The 16,872-nt window shown below is 32.8% G+C and overlaps 1 protein-coding gene and 1 non-coding gene across 2 annotated transcripts; one reads left to right on the forward strand and one right to left on the reverse strand.

Moving 5' to 3' along the window:
• Positions 1–6,620: 6,620 nt before the first annotated feature.
• TRNAM-CAU (transfer RNA methionine (anticodon CAU)) lies at positions 6,621–6,708 on the forward strand. The gene is given in 2 exon segments: positions 6,621–6,658; positions 6,673–6,708. It is a non-coding gene; the product is annotated as a tRNA-Met (tRNA).
• A 902-nt stretch (positions 6,709–7,610) lies between these two features.
• Positions 7,611–16,060, reverse strand: LOC145631684 (bifunctional aspartokinase/homoserine dehydrogenase 1, chloroplastic-like). The gene is made up of 18 exons (XM_081683830.1): positions 15,821–16,060; positions 15,042–15,109; positions 14,538–14,912; positions 13,912–14,000; positions 13,511–13,814; positions 13,369–13,421; positions 12,957–13,165; positions 12,775–12,862; positions 12,445–12,558; positions 12,238–12,336; positions 11,899–12,093; positions 11,698–11,780; positions 10,649–10,874; positions 10,190–10,335; positions 9,883–10,018; positions 8,935–9,018; positions 8,216–8,308; positions 7,611–8,082 (listed from the first exon to the last, which is right to left on the reverse strand). Exons 1-18 carry the CDS (start codon positions 15,973–15,975, stop codon positions 7,837–7,839), a joined length of 2,763 nt encoding a protein of 920 aa, XP_081539956.1. The 5' UTR covers positions 15,976–16,060; the 3' UTR covers positions 7,611–7,836.
• Positions 16,061–16,872: the final 812 nt, after the last annotated feature.

A 16,872-nucleotide genomic window follows, 5' to 3' on the forward strand; every position in this document is an offset into this window, starting at 1 on the left:
TTAAATGAAAATAATGCGTGTAAAATGATCGATCTGTGTAGTATGTGTACTTGAATCTATAGGTATGTCACATGCATGGAGATTGGAAGTATAGAGTGTATTGCTCCCTTTCATAGCAATTGTGTCTTTAGTTACATCACCCCTCCTTTTCTTTCTACTCATTTTGCGCCAAGATATAATTGGTCGCATTATATATCTAGTCACTTTCTCGGTTTACTAAATGAAAGTTTGAAATTTTCATTATTATCTTTAATGATGTGCTAAATTAATTAAGAATTTCGAGGATAAATTACATTGATCGTCATATGATATCTGAACATATATATTTGGGGAAAATTTAAGCATTAATTTAGGCTAAATATTACTCCATCATTAATAAAAATTAAACTAAGAATCATTAATGACCTATTATTATATTGTCGAGGCGGAGAGTACATGGTTATTTAGGTTTCTGCCATTCTCTTGTTACGTAAAGAGGTTCACGGATCAATAAATATAAACAATTTAGAAATCGAGAGTTTTGGTGCTATTGTCCAATTTTGTGCCAACTACATCAATGACCGATTTAGTGATATAAATGCATAGGAAAGAGAGATTTAAACATTTGTAACTTAATATACTTAAAACAATAATCTTAACCCTTACGCCAATGCCTCCTTCATAATTTTACTAGATTTACCCAAAGTGTATATAAAGTCATCATTTTGATAGAATCACTTCACCAAACTGTGGGTGCATTTAGGTTATTGATGTTGGCACATAATTTCCTTTATTTCTATCAAGATCAAAGACCAGACAATTTGTACATTTGGAAATTAAATAAGTGGGTGCCCTATTTGCAAATAAATTATATAAACATGGAAAAAGGATGATTAGTAATAAGTTTCCTCTCCAAAGATACTTCTTTTTCACTTACACAGAAAAGTAATAGGCCCAACTTTACAATTCTTATGTGGAGATGACTCAGCTAGGGACATTTTAACAGAAAACCAACCTCTCAATGTTGAAATTTTTTTGGCCATATGAGATCTTAACCAAATTTTATGTTATGATTTATTATCATGTTTCTCTAATTTAATATATAGTTGTACTTTATATTGACATATTATTATTATATGACTAAGCAATTTCACCAACCAAGGAACATATATAATGAGCTTTATATTTACCCACTCCCACTTATTGTTTTTAATAATTTATGTGATTTGATTTACCAACCCTTAAACCCATGTCCACCTTAATTTCACTTTTATCATGAAAAATGAGTTTAAGGGTTAACATGTTTAATTTGGATAAGATAATTCTAGGAGAAATCCGTTTTAATTATCTAAATTTTTCTTACAATTAAAATTAGTTCAGATAAGTCCAATATAATTCAAATAAGTTCAAAAAGCAAGTGATATCAAGTGAATTGATCAGAAAACACTCTCAATCAAGGAAAATAACTAATAGACCATAGCTATCTTTCACTAAATACAAGTAAAATCTTACAACTCCAGATCCACTTTATCCATTGAAATTCTTAGTTGATGCCATTGAGGATATCAAGTACAAGTGTGAAAGTACAAATTTTGATGTATTAAATTTTTATGGCGGAGTTATTTGGGACAATCCTAAAATCATATGTAGCCTTTACAAGCTAGGCTCTTGATTGGGAGAGTAGGCGTCGGAGCAAAGGATAAGGGTGACTGGGTGAGGACGTGAAGCTCGACCCTCCAAAATCGCATCTTAAAGTTGAACTTGTGACCTCAAAATCACTCCATAAAAGTTATATTTGTAAAGCTTTATATAACTTATTTTCTTGATATTAATTATTTCGAAATGAAAGGAATAATAACTTAATTATATAGCTAGATTCATGTTCTCATATTTTTATATAGATTGTTGTACCTACCTAGTATCTTGAGTTGAAGTTGGTTTGGTTTAATATAGTTATTAATGAAAATCTAAGTTTGCCTCAATCAATTCCCTTTTTATAAAAACATTATGTATTTTCCTCTTCTACGATTCTACCATCTAGCTACTAACTAGTAAATCAATCAAAACAGATTAAAACATGGTAGATACATGTATTTATCAATCAATATCAATATATGGATTTTATTTATATTTATATTTTAATTAGGCAAGTAGAGTGACATAAGATTATTAGGTCACCACACGTATATACTAATAAGGAAAATTAGTAACTTATAGTTTTAAACTCTTCTACTTATATATAAGCAATAACATTATCTTGTGCCATCCTACAATTTCTTCTTCTATCTTGAAAAAATAATTCAACTCTTTAATTTCTGACATAATTCAAATGGTGCAAATTGAGGCAAATACAGCCAAAAAGGGAAAGATAAAGCTTCAACAAGAATCTTAGTTCTACTTGACAATTGTTTAATATAATTTCCCCCTTTTTTTTTTTTTTTTGAAATTAATAGTCCATTTCATTTGGTATAATAAGGTAATCAATAGATAATTATTTGTTCATATCATAGATTAATTTGTAAGCAATGCATGTCTCATGCAATTGTACTTACTATCACTTCTTTAATTTCCTTTTTTTAAAAAAAATAAATAAAATTTGTTGGTATTCATTGTTGCTTACTACTACCATTTAAAGAAGTGATGTAATGTGAACACTATATATAGTGGTAAAATTCTTTAAAGGGAAGAGGGATGCAAAAAATATACACATAATAATCTACCATTTTTTTTATTTAGCTTCTATTTAATATTTATTCATCTAGTATTTTTGAAATTACAAAGGTGAAGAAACTATTCTTCCCGTCTCATTTTCTTAACTAACACCTAATCTTTGCTATTCATCCAAGCTACGGTTTGGACGATCTATATAAGTGTATAGGCCCCTACTTGTGATAAACAAATGATAATGCATTTAAAAAGTAAAAAAAAATGCATACTTTCTAATGAAAATACAATATTATGGACATTGATACGAGAAATTCCTTAATCAATTACGTTATTAGGAGGGAATTTTGTGTGATCAACTTTATATGTCGGACGATTCTCAATAAGATTTTAATCGGAGAGTGTAGGGTCAAAATAAGTCTATTATTAGAAGGGGCGGCCATCAGAATCTAGACGCATTAGCTAAGCCTTAGTTAGAAAGCACACAATCATTCTCATTACTCAACTACCCTTATTAAACCCTCTTTTCAAGAACAACAAGACATTAGCTTCATTTTCTTTTATACAAATGCGATGATTTAGGTAAATAAATTCAACTTAAGTCTCTAATCATGACTTTTGTGCTTGTTTCACGTTCATTGAATGCAGTCATATACATTGCACGCTTGCAAAAATCGTTTTAATCTAATTAGTTAGACAGTAAGCTAGATTACTATTTACTTGGGAAAAAAATAAAACTTTTTCTTGTATTAGGCTATAATTATCAATATTATAAAGGAAAATTTGTCAGAAACAACCTTTTAAAGTGTCCACTTTATTTAAAACAACCTTTTAATTTTATTTTTTTTTTGCAATTTCAGACCAGATTATAATTTTTTTTTTATCAAAGACAACCAAATGTTACTTTCCGGCGTTGACTCTATTTTTCCCGATGTTGACCACGAGTGTGCGTGCCACATGACCTCCTATATTGCTTAATACACCCTTTTTCCCTCCAATTAACTCCTATTAAAACCCCTGTTTCTCTTTCATCCCTCTTTTAGTACGAGTGAATTGGAGGAAAAATTGGTGTATTAAGCAATATACGAGTTCACGTGCGTTGCACACTAGTGGTCAACATTGAGAAAAATAGAATCAACGCCGGAAAGTAGCATTTGGTTGTCTTTGATAAAAAAAAATTAATATGTGGTCTGAAATTGCAAAAAAAAAAAAATTAAAAGGTTGTTTTAAATAAAGTGGACATTTTATAAGGTTGTTTCTTACAAATTTTCCTATTATAAAACTAACGCTTGTCTACCTCTGTCTCTATTAGATTGTTCCACCTTTAGGTACGGTTTTTAAAATAGAGTGAAAAAGCAGAGCGGAAAAAGCTAGTTAATGAATGTGTAGTCCAACTTTAAAGAAAAAAAAAATACTTGTTCCGTGTCAAATACTAATAAACAAAGCAAAATAAACTATAGGTAGAGAAGTGATTATTGTGGCAATAAACTTTGATTTGCAAGAATCAAAATCTTCTCTTCCATCAAATTCAAAAGAGGAAAATAAAATGATTGTCCTAGGTATTATATAGGACAGTTGTAAAGGCTAAATGATTCAATTAATTCTTCTTGTAATTCCAGGAGAAAATTGTCAGCATGCTAGAATAATTAAGTACAACCATAATATATAGAGTATATACTTAATTTTTTTTATACTTAATTAGGACCAAAGAATATTTTTATTTTTTAAAATTATAGTACATGGCATCTTTTAGTATAACTGAAGAAACCTCAACTAACTACTTAATTAGAGTAGTTTAATTTAATTTGATTAACTTGCAAACTCGAATTTCGATAAGAGTTTGTAGGGGACCATAAACCGTAGATCAGTTTTTGGAACTGCTAAAACTTTTGCACAATTTGTAAACATTTACGTACCATTTTATTATATTTTGTGCATGTTGATGATGATAAAAAGAAGAAGCAAAAGTTAACAAAATTTCATGAAATGAGTGCCAAAAAAAGATAACAGGAATTTCTGTTGCTGAGGAACCTTACAGGATGGAATGTTATGGTGATGAGCTAGCTACCAATTTTATAACATGAACAAACATTATATTAACATAATGTACATAACAAAAGACTATATTGATCATGCTAAGCTATGTCGTCTAGCAAACAGATAGATCGATCGATGGACCACACACCTTTTTTCGCTTTTTTCGCTTTTAATCGTGTATATATATATATATATATATATATATATATATATATATATATATATATATATATATATATGATCTTGTATATGATCTTGTGTAGGTCTGTCATTAGACCGAAAACTATATGGTATATGATCAATAATAAAGATGTCTTAATTTTAATCCGTTACATGTAGGATGAAGAACATGCCTTGTTTGTAATATAGCTAGTATGTAGATGATTTTCCAACTAAAATTGGCATCTTTGACTTAGAATTATTTGAGGTGAAAGTGTATGTGATAGTATAAAGAAGAACCTGTTTGTTAAGAAAACTAAAAGTTTTTATTTTTGAATGATTTGATATGTATCATCAGCTGGAAAATGAAATTAAAGGGTGATGATATCTTTGTATTATGCATAGTATGTGACCATATATTGACTGTGTGATGGGACCTATATATAATAAGGTTTGTCATGTTGTGACAAGTTTAATTAATTTGTATTATAAGGTTTTTCATGCTATGTTTTGGTTCCATACTTGCATTACGTCAAGGTATGTTTCTTAAGAATGGGTCACCATACTTCCCCCGATCATAGCAACAAGTTATAGGGTGGAGGGCATGAGGAATGATTATTATTGTTTTTTCGCGTATAGAGTCTATAGACTTAGCTTTCCGTTCGCTTATAGGGTATTTTGTGGTAAAATTAATTATTTAAAGTCGAAGGTACATGATTTGGTTCTCTCTGCCTTATTTAATTATTTTCCATGCAAAAAAATATAAATTTCAAATAAATTGTGTTCAATTAGTTGCTCAGGCCATGGCTTAGAAGTTCACACAAGTAAAGTTATTTCATTTAATTTCTTAAATACAATATATAATTGTAATGAATTAAGGATAAGGTAGTAAATTTAGGTGAAGAGAAAGACTCTAGAAGATGTATGGACACTCATGCATGCATGGGGAGACATTAGTCAAAAATCTGGACCAAGATTTTAGTGGTCCATCTCTAATCATAGCCTGAATGATTTGATGAAACATGAAAGCTTCAAAATGGCGGGCCTCTTCTGATTGACTGAAATGAGCTTGTTAAACGCGGGTCTGGGCTACATCCGCAAACTAAGAGAGAGTTCACTTCACAAGATCAAAGGAGGTTCCATCCCAAATCATATGGCAATAGGAGGAGTAGCCCCTTAGCCTTATAAAGTGTTTAACTCTCTCTTCTTCAACCAATGTGGGACACTTACATGTGGTGACACTTGAGAGGTTTATTCTTCAATATAGCTAAACTGAACTAAATTTATTGGAGCTGAATTGAATTTAACTGAACTGAACTTAATATTTTATGAGACAAGGAAATTATGAACTGAACTGATGAACTGAAAATAATCTGAAGAGAACACACCCTTATTTGGCGCTATTTTAAAGAATAAAAAAAAAAAAATAGGGTGTATTGAGTTCTTACTTAAGTTTATTTTTTTTTTTGTAGGATTATGAATAAGAAACAAAGTAGATAAATATATTTTTAAAAAAAAAGTAATTAAGACAGTATATTAATTTAATTGAAAAAAGGCTAGTAAAATCAAATGGACAAAAAAACAAGAAAATTGAAATATTTTTTAAGGAATGGAAAGAGTATATATACGAGTTCAAACATCAACCAATCAAAAAAAGTGGATTAATAGAATTTAGATATTATTTCAGAAAAAAAAAAGAAAAAAAAAATAGAATTTAGATATCGTTAACAATCTAACTTAAGCTTAAGTAAATCCATAAACGAGCAACTAAACAACAGAAAGGGGTGGTGGCGCAGTTGGCTAGCGCGTAGGTCTCATAGCTTTCGTTGAGTAATCCTGAGGTCGAGAGTTCGAGCCTCTCTCACCCCATAATTTTTTTTCCCTTGTTTCACATACTACTTTAACTTTATTATCATACTAGTTTAAGTCCCGTGCAATGCACGGTTGTTATTAACTTTTAAAAAAAGTTTATTGTATATTTTTATAAAATAAATTATACTCATAGTATTAATGTCTTAGATTAACTAGTGACACTTAGAAAATAGAGGCTTTATTTATTTTTATTTTTTTTTTAAAAAAATCTAAGGTTATATAATACTTGCACGTTCTACGTTATTATTAATACAACTTTTAAGAGTAGAAAATAAAGTGTGTATATATGTCTTAACAAAATGATTTTATTTTTAATTGAATTAAACATTATTGCAAAAGTAAAAAATTGGATGAAAAAAAGTTATTAGTATTATCGAAAACTAAAATAATGTATAGCAATATTGTTTAATAATACTCACCTCATTTTTTTTTATAAAAATAATAACTAATATAAAAGACTATGTATATGTAAAAATATATCAGTTAGGTTTATATGGAGAATTATTATTGTTAAGAATTTTAATTGGAAGAAAGATATTTTAAATTATTATAAAATGATTTCCTTTAATATATAATGTGCATAAAAATAGAAAGTTAAATTGGGCGGGAAAATTTTTAATGACATTGTGACAAATGTCATTTTAGATTCGCTTTTAGTATAGGTTAATAGGTTAATTGATATGTTATGAAAAAGTGGCCCTTTTGATGTATAGACATATCACATGCAGAGTATATCTTTCATCATAGTACTTTTTTTTGTCATAGTTTGTCAACTTCAAGTCTTCAATCATAAATGTCATGAGAATGAAACGATTATCTTCTTACAAATGTCTTCTAAAAAAATTTACTAGTGAAAATATTGTCAAAAACTGCCTCAATAGTCAATACATAGAGTAACTAGTATAAGTACATTTTAATTATTAAAGTCAAAAGGCAAGCCTAATACTTCTTTATTGTTGATAAATAGGTTACAAGTTGAATACATGCAAATCCAACATAAGTCTACAGTTTTAACAACACAAAAAACAGGAAACTGGACCTTTCGAGAAGGTGACTAAAGAAGCTGATGATGAAACACAAGGCTACAAACTAAACGCCTAACTAATCTACTAAGTATATAGGCACTTATGAAGGAGCACCAAGGTAAGAGGCCAAGCGCAAAATGTCACTGAATACTCCACCAGCTGTAACCTCGGCTCCAGCACCAGGGCCTCGAACAATGAGAGGCTGCTCCTTGTACCGCTCAGTGGTAAATAAGATGATATTATCTGACCCTGAGAGCTGAGCAAACGGGTGATCTTTCTTGTAGCTTTTCAACTTCACAAGTCCCTTTTCGTTGGTCACATCCACCACTCCCACGTATCTTAGAACCTTTACACATGAATTCCAAATTTCAGCAAATATAAAATGTGAACAAAGCAGGAGTGAGAACTAATATTCATATGAATAAACTTAATAATTTTGTATTCAAAATTAATAAAGTGTGAAAACTATGAATACTCACCTCTCCTGCATCATCAGCGGCTTGCAATTTCTTAGCCCAGTCTTCATCAAAGTGAGGAAGCTGCTGCATGAATTCCTCGGCTGATTCAATAGCCTGAAGAGATATACAGGTGTTAGACCATATTCAGCTAAAACATGCTCCTCACCCGGTACATACAAGTATAAAACACCCCCCCCCCCCCCCTCCTTCCTCCCTGAATCACCCCACTGTTTCCAAGCAGAGCTGCAAGTTGACTCTAAAGCAGGGTTGGGTTCTAGCTTAATATATAAAATGAGTTTTAAATCTTTTAATAAACTTCCCCTTTTTTTTTATGCATCACATTCTTTTTTAGTTAATAAACTCTCTCTATCTCTCTCATATCACATCTCTTTCTTTTCTCTCACATCTCCATAAAGTGAATTTAAAAGTGATGCCTCTAAAATTTGGAGGAAGTATAGAAATCAGCTCATAGACTTCAAAATCGGAAAGGATTGCAAGGGGGAGGAGAAGGAGATGAAGGGTGAGAGAGGAGAAAGGTTGGGCATTGTGCTTCAAGGTTAATAATTTCAACCATTGAGGATATTATTTTCAGCCTATCAGATGCCTAAAGATATAACCGTCTCTCTTTTACAAACAAACCAGGAAAAGAAATACTATAAATAATAAAAGCTCAATGACTTCTCCTGGAATTTTACCCAGCCAAAAGCCCAACTATAGCCTAATAAAAAGTTGATACTTACTCTTAATGGTTCTGGAACAAGGCTTTCAGGAGGTATATCCGAAAGTTCAAGCTTCATTCCACATTCTCTTGCAAGAATTATAACCTGCCACATAAAGTTTCTGTAAGAAAACAAACTGCTGAGCTTATAACAGCAGGAAGAGCTTGTATGCAAAATTATAACTTGACTTCCCCTATAACCCACCCTAAGCATGTTGATCCTTACAAACAGTGATTTATTTCAGATAGACACAAATTTACAATAGTATTACATTTGTAACCCTTTCAGATGCTGAACATGATATGTCACCAATCACGAAGATAAATCAGGTAGAGCGCAGCAACTCTATATCTCAAAAGGATGGATATAACAAGTTTCAGTATCACATTATAATTATGAAAAGTTTATTTTCCCCATTTAGCTCGGAAACAGCTCATGTCACAGAAACAAAGGCATTTTATTAATGGGAAAACCCCTCAAGTCCAGACTCCCAGCCATTTCTGAGCTTCAAAGGGCCATATTGAAGGGGATTCGGAAATGGGGAAACCTCAGGTGTCAGAAGTTTCCATGCTTCCTAGTTACTAAGTAGGTCAAGCAGCTGCTATCTTGTCATCTGAAAGGAATCAGAAAGGCTTAGCACAGTTGACACTTTGAAGTTTGAACCATGCAAGGATTTCCAGTACACAATTAATTACCCTTTACTGGAACTTGTCATTTAGCTTCCAAAAAGAAGAGAGACATAAGCAAGGGGGCTTTTTTTTTTGCAGCATAAGCCCCATTTCTGATAGATACGAGATCCCAAATTTTAATGGATCCCCTCAATTAACATACCAAATTATTTAGCTCAGATAAATCATTCACTGGTTAATAATCAGAATTAGCAGCATACATATGCCACATCAGCAATTTGAAGCCGTGGATCAGTATGTAGCCTGGTTTGTTTTACTATGTTCACATACTAGTGTTTACCTTTCTAGCAACATCTGTTCCAGAGAGGTCATCCCTAGGATCAGGCTCTGTATAACCAGCTTGCTTTGCCTCAGTCACCACCTCACTGAACTTTCTTCCACCTTTGAACTTATTGAATATGTAGCTTAAAGTTCCACTGCAATGAAAGTAAGTAATGAAAATCAAGAAACAGACTTTAAAATGTGCATAAAGAGATAGCTTCAATCCTGTTTTTGCTGCGTAAGCAAGTTGTGAGGTACAGGGGTGCACAGGACAATAAAGAAGTATCGATCCTAAGATTCCTAACAGTTGAACCACGAGTGCTTACCTGAATATACCCTCAATGCTCAATATTTTATCGCCGGTTTCAAGAAGACCTCTTAAAGTACTGATTATCGGAAGACCCGCACCAACTGTAGCTTCATAAAAGTAATGCGTATATGATTGTCGTTGCAGAGATCTCAGCTTCAAATACTACATTGATTATGCAAAACAGGCTATTAGCCAAGTATTCAAGTATTACAATTTGTATGAATGTTTTATTTAATATTGTAAATTGATTAAGATAAATTTGCAAAGAATACCAAAAGCAATGTAATAAAGAAAAATATCTGCTGGACGAAAAAACTGCCTGATTATGTTACACTATATATTATGATAAACCAAAGATGTGAAGCAGAAAATGAACAGTCAACCAAGTACACCCTCAAATCCTCAATCACGATACCCAAAAGTGACATTAAAAAGGCCATTCAGCACAGCAGTTTAGCTACAGGAAAATCTTTACCTGATCAAGAGGTCCAGAATTTGCTTTCTTATTGGGAGTAATTATATGAATTCCTTTACGCAACCAATCATAATAATGGCTTGCAATATAAGAGTCAGCCGTACAATCAACTAACACAGTGTTTGGGATAAAATGATTCCCATGAACATGCTGAACAAATTTCTGCATGTCAGCAGTTTGCCCTTGCTCACTTTGCTGCTCCTTCCAATTAGACAAGTCAATACCCCTACAATTGAGAAAGAAGATAGAAATAGAAACTTGTAAGGTTCTTAACAACAAGAAAAACACGGGCACGTAGTTGAAACAGGGTACGGGCAAACTTAATGGGTCAACGAAAAGACAATGTCATTCAGAAGATATGAAGTGCAATCACTGTAGAAATAATCTGAACTATGTCCTTCCATCCAACTAACTCTAACATAAAAATTCCTGAACCTTGGAAAAATACTAGTTAAAATAAGCTTGCAATTCCTAAAAACCTCAGATAGTCCCAACCCTCAGTTTAAAATAAGCTAGCAATTCCTAAAAACCTTGCCTGTATGCAATAGCTTGTTATACGAACAGTTCCACAAAATGGATAAAAGGACCATGTTAAGTCATACCCTATCAGACCCATAATTTAAGTTATTTTAGAAATCTTCACACATATTAACAAAGTTATTTAATTTAGCAAAATTCGAATTGGTATTGTAAAGTAGCACTTTTAAAAATAAAAAAAATTAAAAAAAAAATAAAAAAAATATGACTCATAGTGATGTGCTATAGCAACACTAAAAAATTGAATTAAATTAAGTATAAATGTATAAGTTGACATATTTTCAATATATGTCAATTTATTTACAATGCAATATTATCAGCTAAAAAAACTTATAATTTGGATCGGAGAAAGTAGTGATAGTAGTAAGTTTAATTTAACTACTATGGTGTCGCGTATGGTATCAGAAAAATCTAGCAACCACAGCAGAACAAAGAAATTGAATTGCATTGATTCTTGTCAACATAGGCCACATTCCAATACTGAAATGGGATTTATTAGATTAAAAACTTACGAATCAGAAAGAAGCATTTTCTTTGAGCTTGTGATTCCCATAACACGCAAATCAATGTTAAACTTCTCCTTTAATTCAGCTGTCTGTGACATATATCAACCACAACCACATTCTAGAGTGAAATTCCATCTAATTTCAAACTATAACAAAAAGGATTACAGAAAGGGAAGACAAAATTTGCAAGTGTTCACATTAATTCACCTGATCACGAAGTTGGTCAAGCAGAGTTGCCCCAATTAATCCTGGCCCAATGATTCCCATGGAAAGTGTCGTCCTTGAGAGATAGAATCTGGAATGAACAGCCCTCAGGGCTTTAATACAATCATCCCTTTTGACTACCACAGTAATGTTGTATTCAGAACAGCCTTGTGCTATAGCACGAATATTAATATTGGCCTGCATACATTCAAGTTAATCACAATAATTTTTACACAATATATGTTAAAAAGAAGAAGACAAAAAAAAATATGAAAGTCTCAATGACAGAGTCGAAAGATAAGAAAGAAAATATTCATATACAAATTACTAGCATTTGCTAACCTTTGCGAGTGCATTAAAAAGAGTGGCACTGACTCCGGGTGTACTGGCCATTTTCTGCCCAACTGTTGCCAAAATGCTGCAATTTGGGATAATAGCAACCTGAAAAGAGCTCCACTAGTTTAGAAAATAGCATTATGAGCAACAAGCCACCAAAACAATTATCGGACATGCATGTTGCAAACATGACTAAAATAGCAAATGAGGAACCTGAGAGAGACGTCCAGCATCTAAAGCACGATTAAATCGAGACCGTAGAGCTTCAGCCACGGAGTTTACTTCCTTCTCGGGGACAGCAAAGCACACCGAATGTTCACTACTTGCCTGCATTATATATAAACATGTGAACCTAGCACATTCAGTTTCTAGCCTCCAAATCTCACTACTCACTAGTCCATAATAAGTAATAAGCTAGAAGAAGCCTAAGAGATGATGACAATGTTTGTCCAAGACCAAAACATAATAAAAAAAATAATAAAAAAATAAAAAACTGAACCTCAAAAATTCCTAGAGAGGAGAGAAAGAACAAAGGCCAAGTACCTGAGAGATCATGATAACATTAGCCCCTACATCCTTCACAGTACTGAAAATGGCACTAGCAGTACCAGGAACACCAGCCATACCAGTACTGTCAAGCACAAATTGGATTGTCCAAGTTAATTGGAAACAGTAACAAAACAAAAGGACATAGAGATAGGCCATATTGACAAATATTATCTTACCCCTCAACATTTACAAGGGCCAGATTATCTATTGTTGCAAACCCTTTAACGGGAGATTGCAGATGCTCGCCATTCTCGTCAGCAGAAGGACGACATATCTTAGTTCCAGGAGCTGATAGGTTGAATACATTTCTTATTACAATTGGAATGTCATATCGCATCACAGGAATGATTGTCCGAGGATGTAATACATTAGCCCCAAAGTATGACTGCAGGCAAATTAAATCAACAATTTAAATACCAAGGAGGCAAGGATGTTTAGGTAATGGCAATCACTCTTTAAATAAGAGTCAAATATGTATCTATTATTCTATTGTAAAGCTTACAGAAAAGAAAAGCCACAAATTTTGTTAATTATATACCGCAAAATTTTACAAGCACAGTAAAAAAATTAATGAGTTAAAAACCTTACCATCTCCCAAGCTTCTTGATAAGACAATGTGTGGAGTATCACAGCTTCACTCACTGCAAATAAATTGATATCAGCCATGAGAGCATTGTGGCTAGGATAAGACCCAGAAAAATGAAGAAATTTAAGTTGAGCAAGTGCAGACCTTTTCTCGGATCAGCACTGTAAACACCATCAACATCTGTCCAGATTGTAACTTGACCAGCTCTTAAAAGAGCACCCATTATAGCCGCAGAAAAGTCACTTCCATCCCTCTTAAGGGTAGTTGGAATGTTATCAGGGGTTGTGGCTATAAAGCCAGTTGCTATAATGATACTTGATGGATTATTGGAAAACCATTTGTCAAGTCTTCTTTCAGATTCGGGAAAATCTGGATCAACTTGATTTGAACTAGTTGGATTTACAACAAGGACATCCCTGGTATCCATCCACGTGCAATCGTACCCTTTCTGTGCATTGAGAAATGGAACCAGAGAAAAGGTTGGAATTAAAATAATAATCACATAATTAATAATTATCTAAACAAAGAATAACAATGAGGAAAACCTGTTTAATGACAAGTGATAGCATCTGTGCAGACCACAACTCTCCATATCCAACGACAAAATCAGTGAATGATTCTGTAGCATGACCAGCTGTAAAAGAAAGTAGAAATGAAGAATCAGATATTTAGGCTTATAAGATTTTACATATAGACTATCATCTAAATCAAATGTATTTTTGTTAATGAAAGGAAAGTGCACTGTCAAAATCAGTGAATGATTCTGTAGCATGACCAGCTGTAAAAGAACGTAGAGATGAAGAATCAGATATTTAGGCTTATAAGATTTTGCATATACAGTATCATCTAAAATCAAATGTATTTTAGTTGATGAAAGGCAAGTGCACTGTCAAAAAACATCATACTTAAATTTAAAGACAATCACAAACATTGTATCACCAATAGAAGAGCTTCGATCAGTTCTTGCAGAAATGCTGCACAAGTGTACAACCATATAACACATGAAATGGGAAGAATATCACTTTTGTTGGTTATATGGGTATGTCATACCAATTTTGAAATGCAAGAAACAGCACATAAAACTAACAAGGTAAAAGACATTGGTGCAGTTTCTAGACTTCATCACCATATATATGCAAGAAAGCCTAGAAAGTATAAGATTCACTCATACCTATGTATATTGCACGAAGCATTGCTTTAAGATTATTTATATCATCATGAAGCCTTGATAAGAAGCTAAGAAGGTCATCTCCCTCCAACATATCTTTTGCTGTTGATGTGTGCTTCTCTAAAACAGCATCCAACGCAGACAGAAATGACTCATCCCGTGACTGTGCCCTCTTGATTAAGTCATACATCATGTCAGTCACCTTCGACATGGCAGACACAACCACCAACTTCCTCTCAGATACGTCTTTCACAACTATTTCTGCAACACTCTTTATTCTGTCGGGGCATCCAACACAAGTCCCACCAAATTTATGAACAGACCACATGTCACCTTTAGGCAACGCAACCTTTTCAACCACAGCCTCTAAAGAAGCAGCTGCAACAATGTACGAGTAACACCAATAAGAAACTTGCACATCATCTTGCCAAGTTACTTACAGTAAACTAGTTCATTACTACAACTATTAGTCTATTACTAACTATTCTACTAAGGAACATGATTAACCTTTGGTAGAGGCATGAACGAAACCAGGATATTGCCACCGCTTTCCCCATTTTGATACCAAAGTCTTTCTGAAATACACGAAAATCATCAGAACATAATCACTAAGCACATTTTCAAGAGTTCGGATTTCATAGAATCCAGAGTTTCAATATGCCAGGTTATCCTAACAACAATTAAACCCTCTTAAAAACGGTTAAAATCATCTTCAGCAAAAATTAGTCTTAATCAATCAACAAAAGTCAAATCAGTACATTCAAAACCATTTCAATTTAGCAAATCCAATTTGTAAAATCCTGCTAATTGAACAAGGCATTACTCTTTAATACATGGAAAATCAATAAATTTCCCGAGTCCATAAACAAATTAATGTTGTTTAACATCTCCATTCTAAAATCTTCTGAATCACACTGTTCTATTTAGGAAAAAAAAATGTTCAATTTCACTTGATTAAAACGTCAATGTCAAATTACAGAAAGTATAAATAACAATAAAAACAGCATTATAATGGTAAATTGCAAAGTATCTGACAACAGAATATTCATACATTATCAAGCAAAAAGCAGATTCCACCACCAAATTAGGCATTCCAAAATTGACTTTTATCACTCAATTAATTAATAAATTAATCAATCAATTCAATTCATAAAAAACAAGCTCAAAAACAGAAAAAAATTCAACAAATTAAGCACGCAAACATAATAAAAAAACACAAAATTCAAATCAAGATCAACATCAAAGTACAGAAAACAAAAAAAGAGGCGGAGAAGAAATGAAAGAACCTGGAGATAGGAGAAGGGTGGAGGAGAGAGAAAAGAGAAGGACGAGTAGAAGAAGGAAGAGAGAATCTGGAGAGGTTGGTATCGGAGCGAGACAATGTGTTGGAGAAGACGCCATTAGAGGAGGAAACTGGAGATATCGAGGAAGAAACCACCATGACTGAGTGTTGGTGGGTTTGGGGTTTTACGGCTGCGTTTTTCTGTGTGTGTGATTGATGGTGGCCAACAAATCGAAACACTCACTATTAATACTCTTAATTGATTTATGATACGAGAGTTTGTAATATAGTTATGGAAAGGAGTCAAGGTGGACCAATTTGGTAAGGTAGAAGCTATTCGATGGAGTTAAGGGGCATCGAGTGAGTTTACTAAATACTTGTCCGTATTAGAGTTGGGCATGGATTGAGTTGGATTAGTACAAAAATAGTTTGACTCGATTAAAGCTCGCCATAATCGTGGCACGGTATAAACGAATGAGAGGTATTTTGGTTGGCTATGAACCGTGCATGGATATTATTTTTAAAAATTTATTACGGAGTATGATTTTGACTTGGTGACGGGATTATCCATGAGTTGGGCCATTTACTTTTGATCTATTTACCAAAAAATTTATAAATTGTTAAATTGGCATGTTGACATGGTGAGATATGTGGATCAAGCCTTTGCATGAGCTCCGTTTTTTAAAAATCAACACAAACCCGCATGAAATATCTATTTGCTTGGCTTATTTTAAGGGCAGCCCGCTTGAGCAAGTAGCACATTAGTATATCTCGTTCCCACCTCCAATTGTATCAATTAAGTTTGTCTGCCTAATGTTAATTTTTCTTTTTTTTTTTTTTTTTTTTTTTTTGCATACTCATACTCAGTATCAATAAGTATTTGTTTGAAAACAAAACTAATATATTAATTAAAAAGTCATGCTACATTTACAAGAGAAATCAAAACTAGCAAATACAAACTTTGTTGGATCAAATATGTTCTAGACTTCTAGTTAAGCAAAACCACGGCCGTTGTCGATGAGGTCTAGCATTTTTTAATACCCTCTTCACATCGTT

This window comes from Chenopodium album, chromosome 5, assembly GCF_948465745.1.
Source record: "Chenopodium album chromosome 5, dcCheAlbu1.1, whole genome shotgun sequence".
NCBI classification, from domain to species: domain Eukaryota; kingdom Viridiplantae; phylum Streptophyta; class Magnoliopsida; order Caryophyllales; family Amaranthaceae; genus Chenopodium; species Chenopodium album.